The sequence below is a fragment of the Sceloporus occidentalis genome, unplaced genomic scaffold, assembly GCF_023333645.1.
Source record: "Sceloporus occidentalis isolate IW3139 unplaced genomic scaffold, rSceOcc1.0.p SCAF_6, whole genome shotgun sequence".
Lineage (NCBI taxonomy): Eukaryota > Metazoa > Chordata > Lepidosauria > Squamata > Phrynosomatidae > Sceloporus > Sceloporus occidentalis.
The window spans coordinates 104,318,809-104,339,030 of NW_028316986.1; the positions used below are offsets into that span (position 1 = coordinate 104,318,809).

General features: G+C 38.1%; 1 protein-coding gene across 2 annotated transcripts in view; it reads left to right on the top strand.

The window, feature by feature from the left end:
• Window positions 1-20,222, top strand: part of FYN (FYN proto-oncogene, Src family tyrosine kinase) — a 117,377-nt gene that overhangs the window by 83,662 nt on the left and 13,493 nt on the right. Inside the window, exons 5-9 of one of the 2 annotated variants that reach the window (XM_089530553.1) lie at window positions 670-768; window positions 3,020-3,123; window positions 3,920-4,069; window positions 9,397-9,552; window positions 12,024-12,203. In XM_089530553.1, coding sequence (XP_089386679.1) covers window positions 670-768; window positions 3,020-3,123; window positions 3,920-4,069; window positions 9,397-9,552; window positions 12,024-12,203 — 689 coding nt within the window. The remainder of the gene's footprint in view (window positions 1-669; window positions 769-3,019; window positions 3,124-3,919; window positions 4,070-9,396; window positions 9,553-12,023; window positions 12,204-20,222) is intronic. The other variant, XM_089530554.1, reaches the window with a different exon arrangement.

Below are 20,222 nucleotides of genomic sequence, written 5' to 3' on the forward strand. Positions count from 1 at the left end.
TGTTCTAATATTAGGAGAAATAAAAGGCTTTGCAGTACTCTTCTTTCAAGAAATGTGTTGGAAGACTGTCACCTTCTTATTCTAGTGAAATTGTCACAATGCCATGCCTATGAGCTCCCATTCGTATGATAGAGCTTCTCTGTCAATTTCCCTTTCTGTGATCCTTTCTACTGGCATGCAAAGTAGCCTTTTAAACATGGGGGCTTTCAAAGCTTCTTGGCCTTGTACATGTGTGCATCTTGTTGTTACAGCTACTGAAACCACACTTACTGACACATTCTTTAAAAAGAGAGGAAAACTGTTCAAAATGCAGCAGTACAGCAATACAAACAAATGATCTCTTTCAGAAAAGCCCCTCGTTGGATAGCATGGGCTACAGTGTTTATGGATGTGATAAAATATCTCCATCTAGTGGCATATGCAGGCAGCAGTTTCAAAATACAGAGCAATAAATGGATTCAGCAGACATTTAGCTATCCCATTGTTACCAAATGCCACTTCCTATTGTTACTTCCTTTGAATTATGAATCCACCAATGGTATATATTTTTTAAAAAAGACAGAATGAACCTATAATGAAGGGTGGGGGAAGCTGCATCTGTAATAGTTAAGATATGTAATGTTACATCGAGTGGGAAATTTTCTTCTAATTTTTCGTCTTGTTTTGCAGGGAAGGCGACTGGTGGGAAGCCCGTTCTTTGACTACAGGAGAAACTGGTTATATTCCCAGTAATTATGTTGCTCCAGTTGACTCCATACAAGCTGAGGAGTATGTTTTTCTTTTAATGTTATGAAAGCTATTTTAATTCCATGCCTAAAGGAAGTACAAGAGATTTGTGCATGATTAATTGTGGGGCTTTTCAAGGAGTGTAACAATAGATTTGTTTTTTCTTTCTTCTCTTTTCTTTCTTCTTTCTTTTCTTTTCTTTTTCTTTTTTGCAGCTGTACTGATAGAGAAATGGGTAATTAAGTGGTGGGGAAAGAGAGGGGAACCTATTCGTAACAGGTTAAATCAGAACAATGCAGACTTTTTCATGAGGTTGGTAGATATCCTTATGTTGTATCTGGCATGTAAGTACAGAAGGAAAAGTGCCTATCTTTTGTACAGGCTATCTGGCTGGAACTAAATACATAATATTTTTAAGCAGAGCCTGGATGGCCATCTGTCAGGAGTGGTTTGATTGTGTATTCTTGTATGGTAGGGAGTTGGACTGGATTTCCCTTGCAGTCTCTTCTAACACTATGAATAACACTTCTGTGAATAAGGACAAGTCCAGCAATGTACATCTTTAGGTGTCACAACCACAGTTTTAAATGTAGATGTTAAAGAGAATATCCCTGCATTTTTAAAAATTAAGGCCTGGTACATACTTGGGGTTTTATCCGGAGTGGCAGCGGCCTTTTTTCCTGCGGAGGGAAGCTGCAGCCGCCAAACCATGTGGCTTCCCTCCACAGGAAAAAGAACCTGCAAAAGGCAGGTTCTTTTTCTGCTGCGCCGCGCCAGTTATATCCGATTGGGCAATTGGCGCACTTGTGACATAACTGGGGTGACGCAACGTGCCGACACTATGCGTCCATTACATCATAATGACGGCACCCATGTACACGGGGCACCACCATTATGCCACCGCCAGTACGTGCTAGGGATAGGGACTGTGCAGTTGCTGCGTGGTCCCGTAACCCTAGCAAGGTGCAAGCACGGTGCACGCTAAAGTTTCCATGCAAGCACCAATAAAATCAAAATAATAGCTTAATCTTGCACACAGGAGGGAGCAAGCTTGTTTTCTGCTGCTCCAGAGAACAGGACCCGGAACAATGGATGCAAGCTACAGGAAAAGAGATTCCACCTGAACATTAGGAGGAACTTCCTGACAGTAAGGGCTGTTCGGCAGTGGAATGCACTTCCTCGGAAGGTGATAGAGTCTCCTTCCTTGGAGGTCTTTAAACAGAGGCTGGATGGCCATCTGTCAGGGATGCTTTGATTTGGATTTCCTGCATGGCAGGGGGTTGGACTGGATGGCCCTAGTGGTCTCTTCCAACTCTAAGATTCTATGATTCTACATCTCTTCAAAAATACAGTTGGCTGAGATTACTGGGGGTTATTTCCAGGTAAGTGCACCTATAGCAGTTTTAGAATTTATCCCTAAATAGTGAAAATGACCAAAGGCCAGATAAAGCAACACTAAATAATCTGAAGCAATGCTGAATCCAAACATCTTGCAGTCTTGAATGTTGAAAATAATTTAGGGCTATCTTTGAGATGGATTTGTTTTACATAGTCCTTACCTCACCCTACCCCTTCTCCTCTCTTTTTTTGGCTCTCCTCTCAAAAGATCTTAACTAGTAGAGAAGTTCTGCTGGAAGGTTTCACTGTTGACAGATCTCTGAGATCTGGGGGGAGCTAAGATCTTGATAGCAAAAAACTTGCACCTCATCCTAACCTCACAGAGCTGGCACATCTTTGTGAAGATGATCTGGCTGTAACATCTGTCACCTCATTGATTACTAGGATTGGTTTGATCCTGTTGGCTAAGCAAATATCGCTGATTCTCTCACCATTCAATATGTGTATGTGTGCATGTGTGTGTACATGTGCCTTCAAGAGCCTGTAATTACATGCACACCCACAAAACCATTACATCAAATAAAGACAAAACCAAAAAATATGAACAAAGAAACATCAGGCCTAAATTCAAGGATCAATCCCAATTGTGTGTGTGTGGATGTGCCTTCAAGTCACCTGTCAATTTATGGTGGCGCCATGAATTACATGGGGCTTTTTTAGGCAAGGAAAGCTCAGATGTGGTTTTGCCAGTTCCTTCCTCTGAAATATAACCTACAGAACCTGGTGTTCACTGGCAGTCTCCCAACCAAGTACTAACAAAAGCTGAGCCTGCTTAGTTTCCAAGATCCCTTCAAACCTCCATGCTTAGTGGAAGAGAACAACTATCCCAGACAGAAGAACCATACCATTCTTTGGTCTAAGGTGTAAAATGTAATTTACTGGTATTTTTGCTTAGATGGTATTTTGGCAAACTTGGACGAAAGGATGCTGAGAGGCAGTTGCTATCATTTGGAAACCCACGTGGAACCTTCTTGATTCGTGAGAGTGAAACCACCAAAGGTAGTATGGCTCTGTTTAACTGATGAGCAAAATAAAAAGTTGAAGCTAAACAGAATGTTAAGCCAGTTTCAAACAGAATGAAAACTTTAAAATGGGCATTGATTTTTTTCCCCTGTAATAGCTGAGTGCTACATTTAAGACAAACATGAATTGTTAATGAGTAATCAACATGTTCAGTTCATTACTTTTGCACTGGTTTTTGCACTGGTTTAAGTTTGCCATCACTAAACTGTTTTCTTGAATGGAGAAAAGTAGCTGCAGTTATTTAGGCTGACTTGTAAGAATTATGGAATTCTGGAAAAATAAAGACGAGGAAGATTTAAAAAGGAAGATAAAGGAATGCTAGCCAATCCTATCCTAGGGTGTTATAAATAAATGTTGTTATCCCTGTATAACAACCACATTACACAAGATTTAAAGGAATTGAACTGATTGCCTTTATGTTACCTATTTAATTTCAACATGCTAGTGATTATTTTCAAAGCTATAAACTGTTAACATTTGTCAAGGGAGGTCATAGTTTGATTTTCAGGCTGTGAGTTTATTTTGCTTATTGACTTGTTTTAAAATGTGATAAACTGCTTCAATTTTTTAGATTGCGTTATTTTATTGAATTTTATTAATTATATGCTACCCTGAGATCTTTAACTACATTGTGGGATTTAAATATTTTAATAAATAAACAGGGCAGCCCTGTTTTTCTTTAAACTATAACATGCTATCAAAGGAATCTGAATTATTTTCAGTTTCAGTAAAACAATATCTTATCTCTATTTTATTTTGGTTTGCTAAATAGGTGCCTATTCGTTGTCTATTCGTGACTGGGATGATGTGAAAGGAGATCATGTTAAACATTATAAAATTAGAAAACTTGACAATGGGGGCTATTATATTACAACTAGGGCACAGTTTGAAACGCTTCAACAACTTGTTCAGCATTATTCAGGTAATTTTGCAATTAAATATCTAGAAAATGTTCTACATTATTTTAAAATAAGAAAGCATCTATTCCACTTTTTTCTGTAGAAAATGTTAAAGAATTTGATACATATATTTTCTATTGGTCTTTATGAAAACTATTAAGGAAGAAAATCTATGAATGTTACATACTATTTTCTTTAACAAAAAAACCATAGAAGCCTTTAAGCATTTTTGCTGTGTTATTCATTCATTACACAAGTGCCATGTAAAGCCATAAAGAACACATGACATTGACCATGCATTGTTTCCCTCTATCTTTTAATGTAATGCACATATGTATATTTTATACACACGATTTCAGTTTAGACTTTAGTTTTCATATCAAGGATTTCATCTTGAGTGTCTCCAAATTCATATTCACTCTATATCCTGATCCAAATTTTAGAGTCTCCAAGAGCTTGAAGGCATTTCATTCTAATAGTAGCAGAGAGAGTGTTGTCATCTACCAGTTCCCTAATATTTTAAATGTCCTATTCATTTCCCTCATATCCCTAACTGGCTTAATTTGTTGCAATAAATACTTTCCAGAAGCTGTTCTTTCTAAGAAAGAAATAATGTACAAGAAACACATTTCTATGAACAATGTATTTATAGGAATCATTCTAAGAAATACATTTATAGAAATATTGATGTACACATTCAGCAGATGTAGGTTTAAAACACAACTGTGCTCTTCACAATGGCTAGATTGACTTGATAATCCTAGCTGGATTTCATTTCCTTTCTGCTACAAAGAAGTCACTTTGGTTGTATATATTTCCTCTGATTGCCTTAGAAAGTATTATAGCTCACTCAGCCCTTGAAATCCATGGGGTTTTTGCAAATTTTGGCTAACCAATATCCACACAGACTATGTAATGCAGATCCCTCTCCCCAACAAGGGACAGCTGAGTAAAATCACAAACCCAGTTATGGTACATTGAGTCTTCATTGTCAGAGAGGTCTGGTGCCACAAGAAACTACAATTCCCAGAATTCTGTAGCACTGAAACATGGCAGTTAAAGTGGTGTCAAAGTGGATTATTTCTGCAGCCCTCGACTGTTATGCCAGGTCCTCGACATTTCAGTTGACGGTTATCTCCTTTCCATTCTGAGACAAGTTTTACAATATTTTATTTCACATGACCATTTTGGTTTTCTTTGCCTTTACTACTTGAATATCTATTTGAAGAAACAGTCTCAAAATATTTTAATTTATAAAACATGAAATAGTTTTCATTCATTAAGTATGTGTGGAATATTAATCTTTTTAAAAGTTTGATTATTTAAAAAAAAATTGCTGAGGCTTTTTTTTTAAAAAAAACTTACATTTTTGGCTTAACATAATATGATTACAGTCAACCAAATGTAGGATTTCCTATGTCTATAGTTTGCATTATACAGTATATGTATTACTTTTTAAAACTAGCTTTTCCATTTTGTGTGTGTGTGTGCATTTATGCAAGTGCATGCACACAGTATTCTAAAAACATTAGAATTTCTTATCTACAAAATGTCCTTTCAAAACCTTTTTTTTAAAATGTATTTCACATGGTAATTCTACTGTAGCCTAGCTATAACAGTGTCTAATGTGATTTGTTCAGTATTTAAATGTTTTATAAACTATAATAAAAATGTATCTTTTTGGGATTATTACTGCATATTTTTATTTCTGTTCCTAACATTACTCATCTTTTTCTGCTATATTTAAGTCAACTCTACAAAAGAAATACTGACCTTCTCACTACATCTGGCCCAATGCTGTGCTAATTAGAGAAGTGTGCTTCAAATTTAATGCCTCTACTTTTTTTAAAGCACTAATAAACACTTCATATAACTCTCATGCACTGCCTCCCTGTTCCCTTTTGTGTCAAAACACTCCATTTTGATCCTAAGGTCTGTTTATTCCATCTACATTAAGCCTCTTGTATGATAATTATTTGTTGCTTCTTGCCTCCACTCTTTTGCTGGTCTAGTGCTGGAACTGTTATCCAAGGCAGATTTTTTTTTTTTTACAAAGAAAGAAAATCTGTTGCTTCAGTGCAATTCCATGGGTTCTGCAGCGCTATCAGGATAGTGAGTGGGCTAGCTGTTTCAAGGCAAGATGTGAACATGAGTTAGGATGGAGAGCAGTAGATAGCTACCTCTGGTCAGCACCTGAAGTATTATTATTACTGTTACTACTTCTGGTCTCTTCCAACTCAGTTATGATTCTGCTTTTCTCAGCACTGACACTCAAGGTGGCTTACAGTAGTTAAAACACAGACAGATAAAAGTTCATATCATTAAAGCATACAAAAGTTAAAATATAAACTATCTCTAGAATTCAAAGCCATTTAAAAGTTTACCAGTAAAGGAAGAAAAAGAAATTTAGGGGGAGGAATACAGCATATTATTATTAATAATAATAATAATAATAATAACAATAATAGGATTTATTTATATACCGCCCAATCACTGGGAATCCGAGCAGTTTTAAAAGCTCTTTCCTCATGAGAAATCTTTCCCCAAAACCTGACAAAACAGTTTTTGTTTTGTTTTGTTTTGTTTTGCCTGCTGCTGGAAGGATATTATAGATGGCAGTAACCTAGCCTCTCTGGGAAGGGAGTTCCACTATCTGGGGGCAGCCACTGAGAAGGCCCTCTCCCATGTTTCCACCAGATATACCTGTGAAGAGTGGTGGGTGGGATGGAGAAAAGACTCTCTCCTGAAGTTCGCAAAACAACAGGCCTGTTAAGGCCATTCAAGGCAGGAGGAAACTAGTGCTGTGCTATGCCAATGGCAAAAGGACAGCATCATTCTCTTTGGCGATAGCCAGTGCTCTCATGAACATATAGCCAGGCAGAAAATTTAACAGCAGGACACATGTTCTCTCCTACATGAGCCACAGCCTGTTTTAGCTGTCTTTCACAGATGCCCACTGATAAAGAGGGAGGGCTCCTCTCTCTCCACTTAGTTTCTCAGTGGCAACCATTTAGTGCTTTCTACTTTACCAGCTGCTAGCCATCCATAGTCTCTCCCAGTTTTCTTTCCCTTATTACAGTTCAAAAACACACAAAATTAAAGGTATAGCATGTCATTTAGAATCTCTTTCTTTCTTATTGAGCTGTCAGATCCTGGGTTAAGTGAGAATCCCGGCTAGCTGCTCTCAGGCTGTGACACTCCCAGCCACAGGAGGTTCATTTCTGTGCTTTCTTTCTGCAGGCCAACAAAGACCTTTTGATTTAGGCAGGCTTTTGGCTCTTAACACATGGGATAGAAGAATCTTTTAATGGGGTGTTCTGTGCTGTGCTTTTACCATTTTTGTGATGATTTAAATGTATTTAAACCTGTTTTAACATTGTGCTTTATTAGTATTAAATTAAATTGATGTACTTTGTTTTCATGCCAAGAAGAGGTCAGGATATAAATTAAATTAATAAAAAAATGAATAAATGAATGATTATCTCTTATTTTAGTTAACATTGGTGATGATACAACACTTAGCAATTGTAAAAGGAGTATAACTTCACTGTAAATTCTGAGGTTTATCTATTTATTCTGAGTTTTATCATACCCCAGAGTTTGTTTGTTTCATTTGTTTGGTTTTATTTGGTTGATTGCTTGGTTGTTTTTTTCTTTTTTAAGTTAGCTGGTGAGGCAGGCTAATCTGCTTTCCCCTTTTGTTACTGTTTTGCTCTTCACACATGTTCAGTAAGTTATTCTGGAAGCAGGTGTTTACCTTGCCTGTTATATGTAAGCACACACAGCTACAGTAGGATCACCAAGAGTAGAGTAGAGTTTTTTCTCAAATCAAGCTATATTGCATCGTTTACTGTAGACATGTTGTTGCAATCCAACACTGAAAGCTTGTCTTTCTCTAGCCCTCCTTCATCATCCTTCCAATGGCAATGTTGCTAATAAACAAACAAACACCTTCCAGCTAAATTGTAGATAAATGTGGACTGGCCTGCACCCTATAATAAGACTTTATATTTTAAAAAAGAGCTTTGTCAGAGTTTTTGTTAACTGAGGTATCCCTGTTTTTTGTTTTTTTTTTAAATACAAGCCACAACATGAAATGCTTTCCTGAAATTCCAGTCCATTTAAAGTCCAAGAAATTAAATTGTGGGAGAGTGGATTAAGAATCACTGAGATATTTTTCAGTGGTAGAAATTTTGTGAACTGTTACGTGATTTTGGATTACATCCATTATCATTCTTTACAATTGCTTATGCTGCCTAGGGCTGTTGAAATTAACAGTCCGACGGTTTCCACACCTGTTTTAAATGACTATTATATTACATCCAAATGCATCTGAGGAAACAGACTTAAGTCTAGGAAAGCTCATGCTGCCAACTCCTTTCGCCAACTCCTTTCTTTCAGTTAGTCTCAAAGGTACTAGAAGATTTCTCTATGTACTGTTATTACATTATACTGCCTACACATCAATACAAATTGTTGGAATAACAGGAATAAACTGAGAAGTGGTTTACCCACTCTTTTACTGGAAAGAACAGGTTTAACAAATGGAGGTTTTGATATGGAGGTATTGAAACACATTTTCAGAAACCAATGTTTTAAATGTGCAGTGTGTTTATCTTCAAGCCTTTCCCCCCCCCCCCTTTTTTGGAATGCTGCTAACAGACGAAGCAACTTGTTTACTAGCAGTGTTTTTCTTGCTTGCTGTGTTTGTTTCATGTTTGTTACTCTTTTCTTTCCCCTGTGCTTCACTTCTGCTTCATCAGAGAGAGCTGCAGGTCTTTGCTGCCGCTTAGTAGTCCCTTGTCATAAAGGAATGCCAAGGCTTACTGATCTGTCTGTCAAAACCAAAGATGTCTGGGAAATTCCACGAGAATCACTACAGTTGATCAAGAGACTGGGAAATGGGCAGTTTGGGGAAGTATGGATGGGTATGCAGAGAAAAAATTTTTTTCTAACTGTCTCCCAGTTTTGGGGAGGACTGTGGAAGATGGAATGTGGAAACAAAATGACTCATGACCAACAGCATCAATGAGCAAATGTGTTTGATTACTTAGAATAACATACTCCTGATGCTGAAAACCTTTCCTTCCAAAACCTTGTATAATTAAACAAGGGGGAAAATAAATCCAGTCCCCTGTGCACTCCTGGCTTTAGTTGTCAGGCTTGACAAATTACCTTCAGCTTAACAATCAAGACTGACACATTCTATTTTTTTAGTTATGCAAAGGTTTTATCTAAAAGTTATCTGAGCTCAGGCAAATGAAGGTCAAAAACACCTTCCATCTTTCTTAATGCATGCAGTAACTATGTGAATTATATGTATTTCTTTTATCAATTTCATTTCCTGTAGAGAAAGCTGATGGTTTATGTTTTAACTTAACTAAGATTGCATCGAATTACACTCCACAAACTGTCGGATTGTCTAAGGATGCATGGGAAGTTGCACGAGATTCATTGTTTCTGGAAAAGAAGCTGGGTCAGGGCTGTTTCGCTGAAGTGTGGAGTGGTAAGGCAGCGAAAACTGTTCTGTTTGGGATGCATACCTAGAGTCATCATGAAAAAAGTCCATTTCAAAATCAAGTGACATATGTTGCCTTTAAAAAAAAATTATTATACAGCCTATTGTTGGACAAGCCTCAGAATAAAGGTGTCCCACAAAAGGCCTCTTGTGATGGTGTGGGGGGGGGGGGGGGGTGAAGAACCTCCAGGCTATGTACATTCAGGAATAGAAACATCTACTTCCCTCACAACAACGTCTAATTGTGTATTTTTTATTTTTCTGCAAACATATGGAAATAATTCATATGGAGGGAAATATATGGAGTAAATATAAATAAAGAGGTAAACTTGAAAATAACCTTTGAGTGGGATCTCTAAGAGAGACCACACTACTCTATAACTGGTCCAAGAAATGGACCTTGGACCGAGATTGTCCAAATATTATGTCACGGCTAGTTTCTCAGTAGTTACTATTGTTCTCCCTAGAATAAAGTCAATGGCTTTTCACCAGGTTACAACAGATAAGATGAAAAATAGCCCCATATACCAGAGAAACAAAAAAGAAAGTCAAATTGCACAGGCTCATCTCACATTCAAGGAGTATTCTCAAATTCACCCTTTTATTTTATTTTATTCCCCATATAAGTAAATGGCTTCCACATGTGTGTGGAGAAAAATAAAAGTAATATACTAATAGACATTGTTGTCATGAGGGAAGTAGCTGCCTCTATTCCTGATTGCAGATAGCCTAGTATAATACAGAGGCCCTACAGTAACACACATACATCCTATCACAGTGGTTCTTTTGTGAAGCACCCTTGGTCTTCTCATTATCAGAGTATAAGCACTGTTTGTTATACAACATTAATGGTTTAAAATATATAGATGCTAGGAACATCATCGCTTTTCTGACTCACTTTACTGATTTACTATGATTCCATGATTTGTTTTTGTCTCAGAAATAAATGTGTGTCTCATTTGAGAACACTACAGAAAAAATTCAGGGATAAGTAAAAATGGCTTTTCATTGTAAATAAATAGCAATAGCAAGTAATTAAAACATCATAACACATTTTGTTTAACTGATGTATGAATTCTGCTGTTGCCATGGTTTTAGTTTCAGGTTCAGTGCAGAATTAGCTTGGACAAAAGACTATGAATAACTTATCTCTGTATTTTAATTTTTTTTAACTATAGCATACTGTATTGTGTACTGTTTTGCCAAAAGCTGTATATAAACATCCACTCTTAGGAAGTCTTTTTCTCTTCTAATGACTTCCCTCAAATAAGTGTAACTAATTTTAGCACTGAACTATTAATCAGCACAATTTAGTCCAATAGATTTTGCTGTTTTAGTCAAGGTCTTCAGGAACCCGAGCCTCTCTTAATAAAAGAGACTGATAAATTTTCTATAAGGATCTCAGTGATACGTTTAAGCTGTGAAGTAGCTTGGACTACGATACTGTGTACTGAGCTTTATAACTCAGATTTATAACTGCATATTTAAAAGTAGCTCCCCATATTCCTCTAGCAACTACAGTGGAAAGATCTAGATGACATTAACTGAGTGTCTTGTTCCAGAATTCACTGACATATTCCCAGCTCCAGGCCTCCCCAAGAGGTCTTTCAGTGCAAGCACTGACACATGTTACCTCTATAACATAAACTTTATTGGTGGTAAATGATGGAGCAGATAGTACCTGGCAGGGAAGCATTGAAGCCCTTTCAGTGATGGGATATGGCCTCCCTCACAGTCAACAGTAAAACTGAGTCCCCAGACAAATTCCACCCAGACAGTCCTTTGGATGGCAGTGAAATTCCCCATCACTGGGTACATGGGAAGCCTGGTTGAGATGTACTCTGCCACCCCATGGCCAATGGAAGATTGTCTCCCAAGGGCAATATAGTGTAAACTAAAAAATTCAAAGTACCCAAGTGTGACACCCACAGTAGATATGAGAATTTTGCAAGCAGGTTAGCAACATGGAAAAATTGATTCCCTCAGTCTGTTCCCAGCCTTTATATCTTTGCCCAGCCTCAAATTGGAAAACAAATGCAAAAATACCATTTCTGCTACCACTGAACAGCTGTTGACATTGGTCTTGATGCTAAGAAGAACACCAAAATATAGTGGTTTGGTTGCAGAGGCCCAGATGACTACACTGGTTAATGAAGATTCTGCAGCTGCATTAGTGTTGAAAGCTTCTTAGAAACCACACTTACTCAGAGCTTGGAAAAGTTACTTTTCTATAGTAAACCTCTCAGAATTATGCAGCCAAGAAGCCATATTGGATGAGGGATTCTGAGAGTGGTGATCCAAATGGAAGTTCAAAAAGTAACTTTTCCAGTCTCTATAAATGCTGATGTTTACCACTCCTATTCTCTAATGCTGAAAATATTATAAATAGTGTCTTATGATCTGTGCAGGTGTGGCATGATTCCACTGACAGCATTGGTGGTTTATTGGGGGTTTTTTAGGTACTTGGAATGGGAATACTAAAGTAGCAATAAAGACCCTGAAGCCTGGTACAATGTCCCCAGAATCATTCTTGGAAGAGGCTCAAATCATGAAGAAGCTGAAGCATGACAAACTGGTCCAACTTTATGCTGTAGTGTCTGAGGAACCTATCTACATTGTCACAGAGTATATGAGTAAAGGTAGGTTAGAATTGCTGCTTCTTATATATTATGTATATACTTTAACATACTATTAAACTGCTCCTGAATATGGGGGAAGTTCTCTTTTGTAAAAGGAAATGCTCAGAGCTTGGAAATGTTACTTTTTAGACTTCATACCCCCAATTTGGGAATTCTGAGAGCGGAAACTCCAGAAGGTAACTTTTCCAAGCCCAAAAAGTGCTTGCTACATTTTTTAAAAACTTTTTTTTTATTAATAAAGATGTAAAAGTAATATTACAAAAAGAAAAATCATACACAATACAAAGAATTTTTATCTTCAATTCCTACCATGTTTAAACCATGTTAGCTGCAGAATTAATCATTTGTCTGCCCCTTATATTTAAAGCCTGGCTAAATAGATTCATCTTTCCATATGTCTGTATTGTCTTTTAAGACCCAGATGAAACTTATTTATGACTGCTTAGCACAGATTTCTGATGCCTTGTACCAAAATCTTGAATTCTGAAGGCAAGCTCTGGGTGATAGAACTGAAGGAAATAAAAGACTAATAATTACAAGTTTACATCTTTACGCATAGGGTATGGTGGCTCTAAATCTGCTGCAATGATTATGAATACAGAACATGGTAACAGATCTATGCCTCTTTAACACGTTGGGGCTTATTAGTGGGGGAGACCTATCTCTCTCCCCTTTTCTCTGTTTTGCTGTTCACATATTCTTAGTAAGGGATGCTGGAGGCAGTTGCTATTTATTTTACCTGTTGTGGGGGGGGGGGGGGTCCAGAAGGCTACAGTAGAACTGACTAGAGTAATATCCCACTCTTTCTCAGCTCAAGCTTTATTCCATCATTTACTTCAGTGCTGCAATCTAACACTGAAGGGCTGTGTTCCTTCAGCCCACCTTGACCGTCTTCCCAATGCTAATGCTGGTTGTTGTTGTTTTTTAAAAAAAAAAAAAACCTTCCATCTAGTCAAACGATGAGGAGTAAGGGCTGGATGGATGTAAAAGACCTTCACCAAAAGAGCTTCACTGTTTACTGTTCACTGTTCACTGCTTTGTTAACTGAAATGTGCCTGTATGTGCCTTCAAGTCGTCAGTAGACTTATGGTCATCCCATGAATGTCACAGGGTCTTCTCTGGCAAGGAATAATCAGAACTAGTTTGCCTTTGCCTTCTTCTGAAATATAACCTACAGCATCTGGTATTCCCTGAGAATATTTGTGCAATAATCCTTTTGTGTCTCTCCATTTTGAACTTAAGGCACCTGCTATTGGTTCAACTGTTTTTTAAAAAGGGTTTTTTTCTGAAGATCTTGATATGTATCATATGTCTCATTTTTATCCCCAAAACTATCCTTTGAGGTAACTGATTCATTACATGTTCTATTCCTCTAAGGAACCAACAATAGTGTGCAGCATCTTCCTAAGAATTCTGGGAGTTAAGTAAGGCTGAAAATGACAGGCTCAGTGTCACCAATAGCAATTCATGGCAGAGTGGGTATTTGAACCTGAATCTCTCCCAGCCCCACTTCAGTCCACTAAAGTCTACACTGCACTTTATGTCCAAAGTACATCCAAAGGCATCTGTTTCACACCTTGAACATCTGGAGATACACCTGCTTTATGCACTGTCCCCTCCTGACAAAGTAGCAAGCAACTATTATATTTTACACTGCTATCAAGTGATTACTGCCTGCCAATGTGGTGCTGTCACAGATGAAAAGATTTTGTTTTAGGAACTAGTAAACCCAAAATTCCCTATCCAGCATGGCCAGTGGGCATAAGATTCTAGGTACAACTGTCCAAAAAGGGAAATTTTCCAGGTTATGGATCCTCTGACCAAGAGTCAATAAGCACATTTGTGGAGCACAAGTCTCTGTGTGCACCTATATTGTAGAAATAATGCAGTTTGACATCACTTTAACTGCATGGCTCCATCCTACACAATCCTGGGATTTGTAAGTTTGTGAGGCACTAGCATTCTTTGGCAGACTAAAGAACTTGTAAAACTACAAATCCCAGGATTCCATAGGATGGGGCTTCACTTAAAGTGGCATCAGACTGCATTATTTCTATAGATGCATGATTGCCAGGGTACTTACCCTCCCTCTTCCTAATGTCCTCCCTAGATGCACAGCTGCTGCCCGGGGCTCTGGGGAGCAGCTCTGTCCCTGTAGCTGCTAATTGACTGTGGGGGTGTGCCTGGGTACATTCTAGCTGTCCTTGCCCATCTGGAGAAGAAGAAAGAGCATCTTCCAACTCAAACATAAGGCTGCCCCTTCTTCCCCATCTGTCTCCACATCCTATCAATGGCCAAGGAGAGGGAGTTATACCTGTGAGCTTCCCTGGCTGCTGTTATGCACCCAAAGTAAGAAGCATTGCACAAAGAAGGACAGTGTCCAAAAAAAGGTGTAGATGCATAAAGACTACACCAGCATATGTCACCAGCTTGATTCTTGCCTTCGCAAGCCCTCAGGGCAATTGATAGAGGATTTGATTCAACAAGAGCATGTTATGCTTGAGTCTCTACACTGCATGTTTCCCTATTGGCAATTACTTTCCTGTAAGAAATAGCAGGCCAACAGACCTATTTTGGGAAAATGTCTGCTCTAGGGGTCTTGAACAGATCAAGCCTGAACTCTCCCTGGAAGCCAAGATGACCAAATTGAGGCTGTTGTATTTTGGACGCATCATGGCACAACTCACTAGAAAAGGCAATAATGCTAGGAAAGTAGAGGGCAGCAGAAAGAGAGAAAGAGCACATGCCAGATGGATAGACGTGAAATCCCATGATTGCGTTCAGACTGACTTCCCATTGCCCGAAATTGCATGTGGTAGTCTATCACGCAATAACATTAAACCCCATGATTGCGTTCGGATTGCCATTGGATTATACTTCCGATTTCCCTTGTCTGATAACGTCCTCAGTCAGGGAAGTCACAGGCATGAATTTGCAAGACCTAAGCAGAGCAATGAAAGATGGGGGCTTTGAGATGTCTCATTCACAAGGTTGCCATAAATCAGGGTTGACTCAAGGGCATTTAACACACACACACAGTTATTCTTGCTTTGAATGATTGTAGAGTATGAATGCAAGTCTCTAATTTGTTTGCATTTTGACTTTGTTTATTATGCTTTGTTTAACCTCTTTTTAAAAGTGTCATTTAATTGTTTAGAGAGTCAGATTTGCTATTTGCTTTCTGTTACCATCAGGTAGTTTGAGGATGAGTGGGGATTAGAATTCAGGTTTTTTTGTTCATAATAAACATAATAAGCTCCGGGAGTGTTGGCTGAAACGGACTTGTTTTATATGCATGGGTGAACCAGGGCTGCATGTACACTGCAGAAATAATGCAGTTTGACACTACGTTAACTGTTATGGCTCAATGCTGTGGCATTCTGGGATTTGTAGTTTTATGAGATGTGTAGCCTTCTCTTGGCATGTTCTAGTACTCCACCAAACTATAAATCCCAGGATTCCACAGCATTAAGCCATGACAGTTTAAGCAGTGTCAAATTATTTCTACAGTGCAGATATAGCCCATGACTGTTCATTCAGCTTTCCAGTCTTGAATCACAAATTTTCAGGATACCTTTTCATGTAAATATGAACTTTTAATGGATAATTGTTTCAAATTAATTTGATGTGATTTGATTGAAGCATGTATTTATAGAAAGAAATCATAAAGTGGTATCCCATATATCCCATATAAGACAGCAGAAGTGTAAATGAAATTATGCAGATACACACAGGATAAACTAAAAAAAAATCTTATTCTCACCCGCCCCCCAAAATGAGCATTATTTTCATGGTTGGAATATTATTGCTTCACAACAGTAAATATTTTCTGACACCAGAGCATTAAAATTACTTCTGTTTTCCTGTCCCTGTTATTTCTGGCACCCAATAAGAACCAGACCATATAATCTTTTTGCACAGTGATGTCCACATTCTGCTAATCCATATATCAGTACAGTTGCATTTTTATACCCATTTCATTATGAGTGACATTCTAGCAAAGATAGGATCTATTTGTAAGATACTGTTTTGAAATGTTGCTAGTAACAGATGCTTTTGTTATGTAATTTTAATTGTGTGTCCACTTTTTTTATCAGATTATTTCCTGCATCATTTCTTGGACTGCTCTGAGCATTTTCTAACAACCATTTATAGATTACAGAATGACATCTGCTTTCATTTGTTTGTTTAGGATAGGACCTATGTTTAAACAGTACTTTGAGATCTCTGGAATTTTATATATTACACTTTGTTTCTAAAGTATAAATTCATAATTCAGGTCATCAAAGATTACGTACAAGATAAAAGAGGTGAAGTAGTGAATATTTGTGTATTATTAGGACACTGTTCCTCCCACCCATCATTATAATTTACTCTATATAATTACATTACCAGTGGAGGCAATCCTCTTCTTTTATTTTCTAGAATGAATGTATAGCTTGGTTCTTACATCAGATTCTTAAAGCACCTGGGTTTCCAAGCTCAACAACCTCATTATCATCTGAGCATCTGAGGAAGTAGACTGAAGTCTACGAAACTGATGCTGGCAACTTCTTTCTTTCAGTTAGTCTCAAAGGTGGTACAAGATATCTCGACATACTGATTCTACAGATTAACATGCTATATCTTTGAAATCTCTCAATTTCACTGTGTATGTGATATCATGGAGGTGGGAGAGATCTGTTTTTTGTCATCAAACCCACCCTAAGACAGAATGGCAAGTATATCAGTTGTTCTTAATTTATTTGGTCAGTGTTGGACTTAAGCTCTGAAAAACCCTGACCATTGGTCAAGCAGGCTGGGGCTTCTGGCAGATGAAGTCCAAATTCCTGGAGGATCAAAATCTGAGAACTACTGCTAAAGTACAGTACAACCCCTGTATCCATGAGGGGATATGTTCCTAGACTTACCACAGATAGTGAAAATCATGGATATTTCTGGCAGAAATTGACCTTAGAGTCACTCTGGAGGAGCTACCAATGTCCAGAGAGCCCATATTTTTTCAGACACAGGTACGTGAAACTGTGGGTACTTGTCCTGTGAATAGATGAGTCATGCTGTACCCCTGCCAAATAACTTTGGCCTAAAGCAGACGGGCATAAAGTACCAGCTTCAGGCCACATTGGGGCATGGCATGCCATTGACACACCCAAATCAACCGGAAGCCATGCAAAGAGTGCTCCAACACAGAAAAGCCATCACAAAAAGGAGTGGCTAAAAGCTATTCCTGCTGATGGCTTAGTTTGGGACTGCAGCAGCACTCCGCTTTGGAAATGGGCCTGTACAGTCCCAGCGCAGTCCTGGCACAATTCTTTTGGCCCATCTGCTTCAGGTGTGTGTTGATCTTTTCTCTGATAACCATCATAAAAAGCCGTTTCATAGTCACCTAAGACATTGCTCAGTGACTAACGTGGTTAGCATATGTGTTCTGATCTCTCAGTCGATTTATTGTGCGAACATAAGAAGGGATCTCATTAAACTGTCCTGCAGATTAAGCAGTTTCTGTCAATAGATTGGGGAGGGTCGAACAGGCTTTTGAAGCCTGCTCTAAAGGTTTGGGAAACCATCCCTCCCTGCCTTCCATTTCAAGAGTGCCATATTTGTGCAACATTCAGATTTTAGTATGTTACTAGAAACCTATCAAACCTATTGTTTTCACCTTCTGTGTGATTTCATATAAGACAAGTTTTGAAACAATGTGATTTTAATTCCTCTGGTTCCTACCTGCTCTGTAATCTACCAGGCTCTATATCTTTAATACTATCTCTTGAATTTTTAAATTTATTATTGCATCTTATGGTTCCTGAAATGAAAAGGGCTATTGATTTCCACCTCCTAAGGCAATTAAATCCTGGCTCCATGAATTTGCTGAGGTCAGACATTGTGGTGTGATCTAGCCACTTTCTCCATCAGGGAATGCTTAACTAAGCATTCTCAACTGACCTTTAAAATGCATTACCTTCATGAGCAGTCTGGGCAAAATGTTGCTTAGGTGGTGGGGAGAATTCTTTTTAAAGACTTAGCAATGTGGGTACCTTTTTAAAAATATTAAGACAAAGTGATTCATCATATGAAATATTTTTCTTTGTTATGTTTGTCATGATTTTATGCAAACTAACAGTAAAAGCTGTAAAGACAGAGTATAATATTGTTTCAGTATTTTTCTGCAGCTACAGTAAATTTATTAGGGAAATCTCCCATGCCCTTAAGGGTTTCTATTACTGCTGCATTACTGAGCATGATTTTTGTTTATGGACAAAAATAATTCTCTTTGGTCTACAGTTCTGTGGAATAGGCTTGATGTTCCATGGACAAAGGAGAGGGAGTCAGTTTTGCCAGTCTCCCCTCCATTCCTTATATCCCCAGAAACTCAGAAAGTTAGGAAACAACTTGAAAAAAATTGGAAGGGGAACTGTGGCTGCATAGGGGCAGATGGAGGACTGACCAAAATGTCCTCCCCGCCTCCTTTTCACCTGTAGGAATGTCTTGTGTTCAATCTGATTCACTCTCAAAAGTAGAAGATCATTGTGGAAACATATCAGCCCTTGTCTCCTGAATAGTGTTGACCCATTTTGAGCTAGAGTTAGCTGTAGAGAGTCACTCTGATGAGTGAAAATCTGATACATCCTAGGGAAAACATAACATGAAAATGGCAGTTTCTGTCTGAAAGGCCTACACTTCTCCCTTTCTCAAAATGTGCTTCACAAGCTATGAGAAAGACATGCTGAGCAAAAAAAGAATTGGTGGCCTCTGGTGAAAGCAAAACAAGGAACTCCTCTTGATGTCAGAGTAGCAACACATCACATACCGTATATACTCGAGTATAAGTCAACCTCATGTATAAGTTGAGGTCAAGTTTTGAGGCCAAAATTATGGACTCTGACACGACTCGTGGATAAGCCAAGCATAAATCTTAGGAAGACTGCCAGGTTGGAGGAGAGCCCACCCTTTTTCCTTCTCTCAAGCCCAGGGTCGGAGGAGAGGCTTCAAAGGGAAGATCCCACCATTCCTCCTTCTCTCCAGTCTGGCTGTCCCCACATTGACCCATGTTTAATTCAACACAATTTTTTGAGGTCAAATTTTGACCATAAATTTCTTGACTTATAGTCGAGTATATATGATATTTAACAATTATCTGTGTATCTTGATTTGTGGAACACACTGCCTCAGGGAGTGGTGGAGTCTCCTTCTTTGGAGGTTTTTAAACAGAAGCTGGATGGCCATCAGCCAGAAGTGCTTTGATTGTGTATTCGTCATGGCAGGAGTGCTTTGATTGTGTATTCCTCATGAACTGGATAGTTCTTGGGGTCTCTTCCACCTCTATGAATCTGTGATCTTTTTATATATATCAGCTAATGGCAGATAATTACCAAGGCACAATGACAATTCTACTACTATTTTTAAAAGGATACTATTGGTTGATTTCATGCCCATAAGTACATGATGAAATGTTCTGGCAATTTTATCCCAGTTTAACACTGCAAAATGATGTCATGTTCATGTTTTAATAATTTGATGAATGTTGAATTCAGTGTTTCAGGAGAAATGTTTTATATTGAGCTGTGTCATTGTTTAAAAACTGGGTTTCAGAGTATAAAAGTGGGACCTAAATCCAGTTGTTAGTGCCAGTTAGAGTACACCCATTAAATCAATGGATAACTCATAGATAAATCCTTATATAAGTTTCATTGACTGAATAGATCTACTCTAGTTGGGATTAACAATTGGATTTAGGCCCAGGGTAATACGTCACATAACTTAAGCAGTCATTTCTACCTATGTAAATTGTGTACATTTTATTGGATTGTATTTTGTAATTAAGTGCTATGATGACCTCAAACTGTACAGAAGTTGTGTGATTTAGGAGAGAGGGAGGTATTATGACTTGCACTTTCAAAAGACTACCATTGCATTTTCAAGTTCTAAAGTTATATGTTCATTGCAGAGGCAGAATAGTAACTCATAATTACTATTATAAATTTGATTAACATTGCTACATATTGCCCTTCTAATAGGATC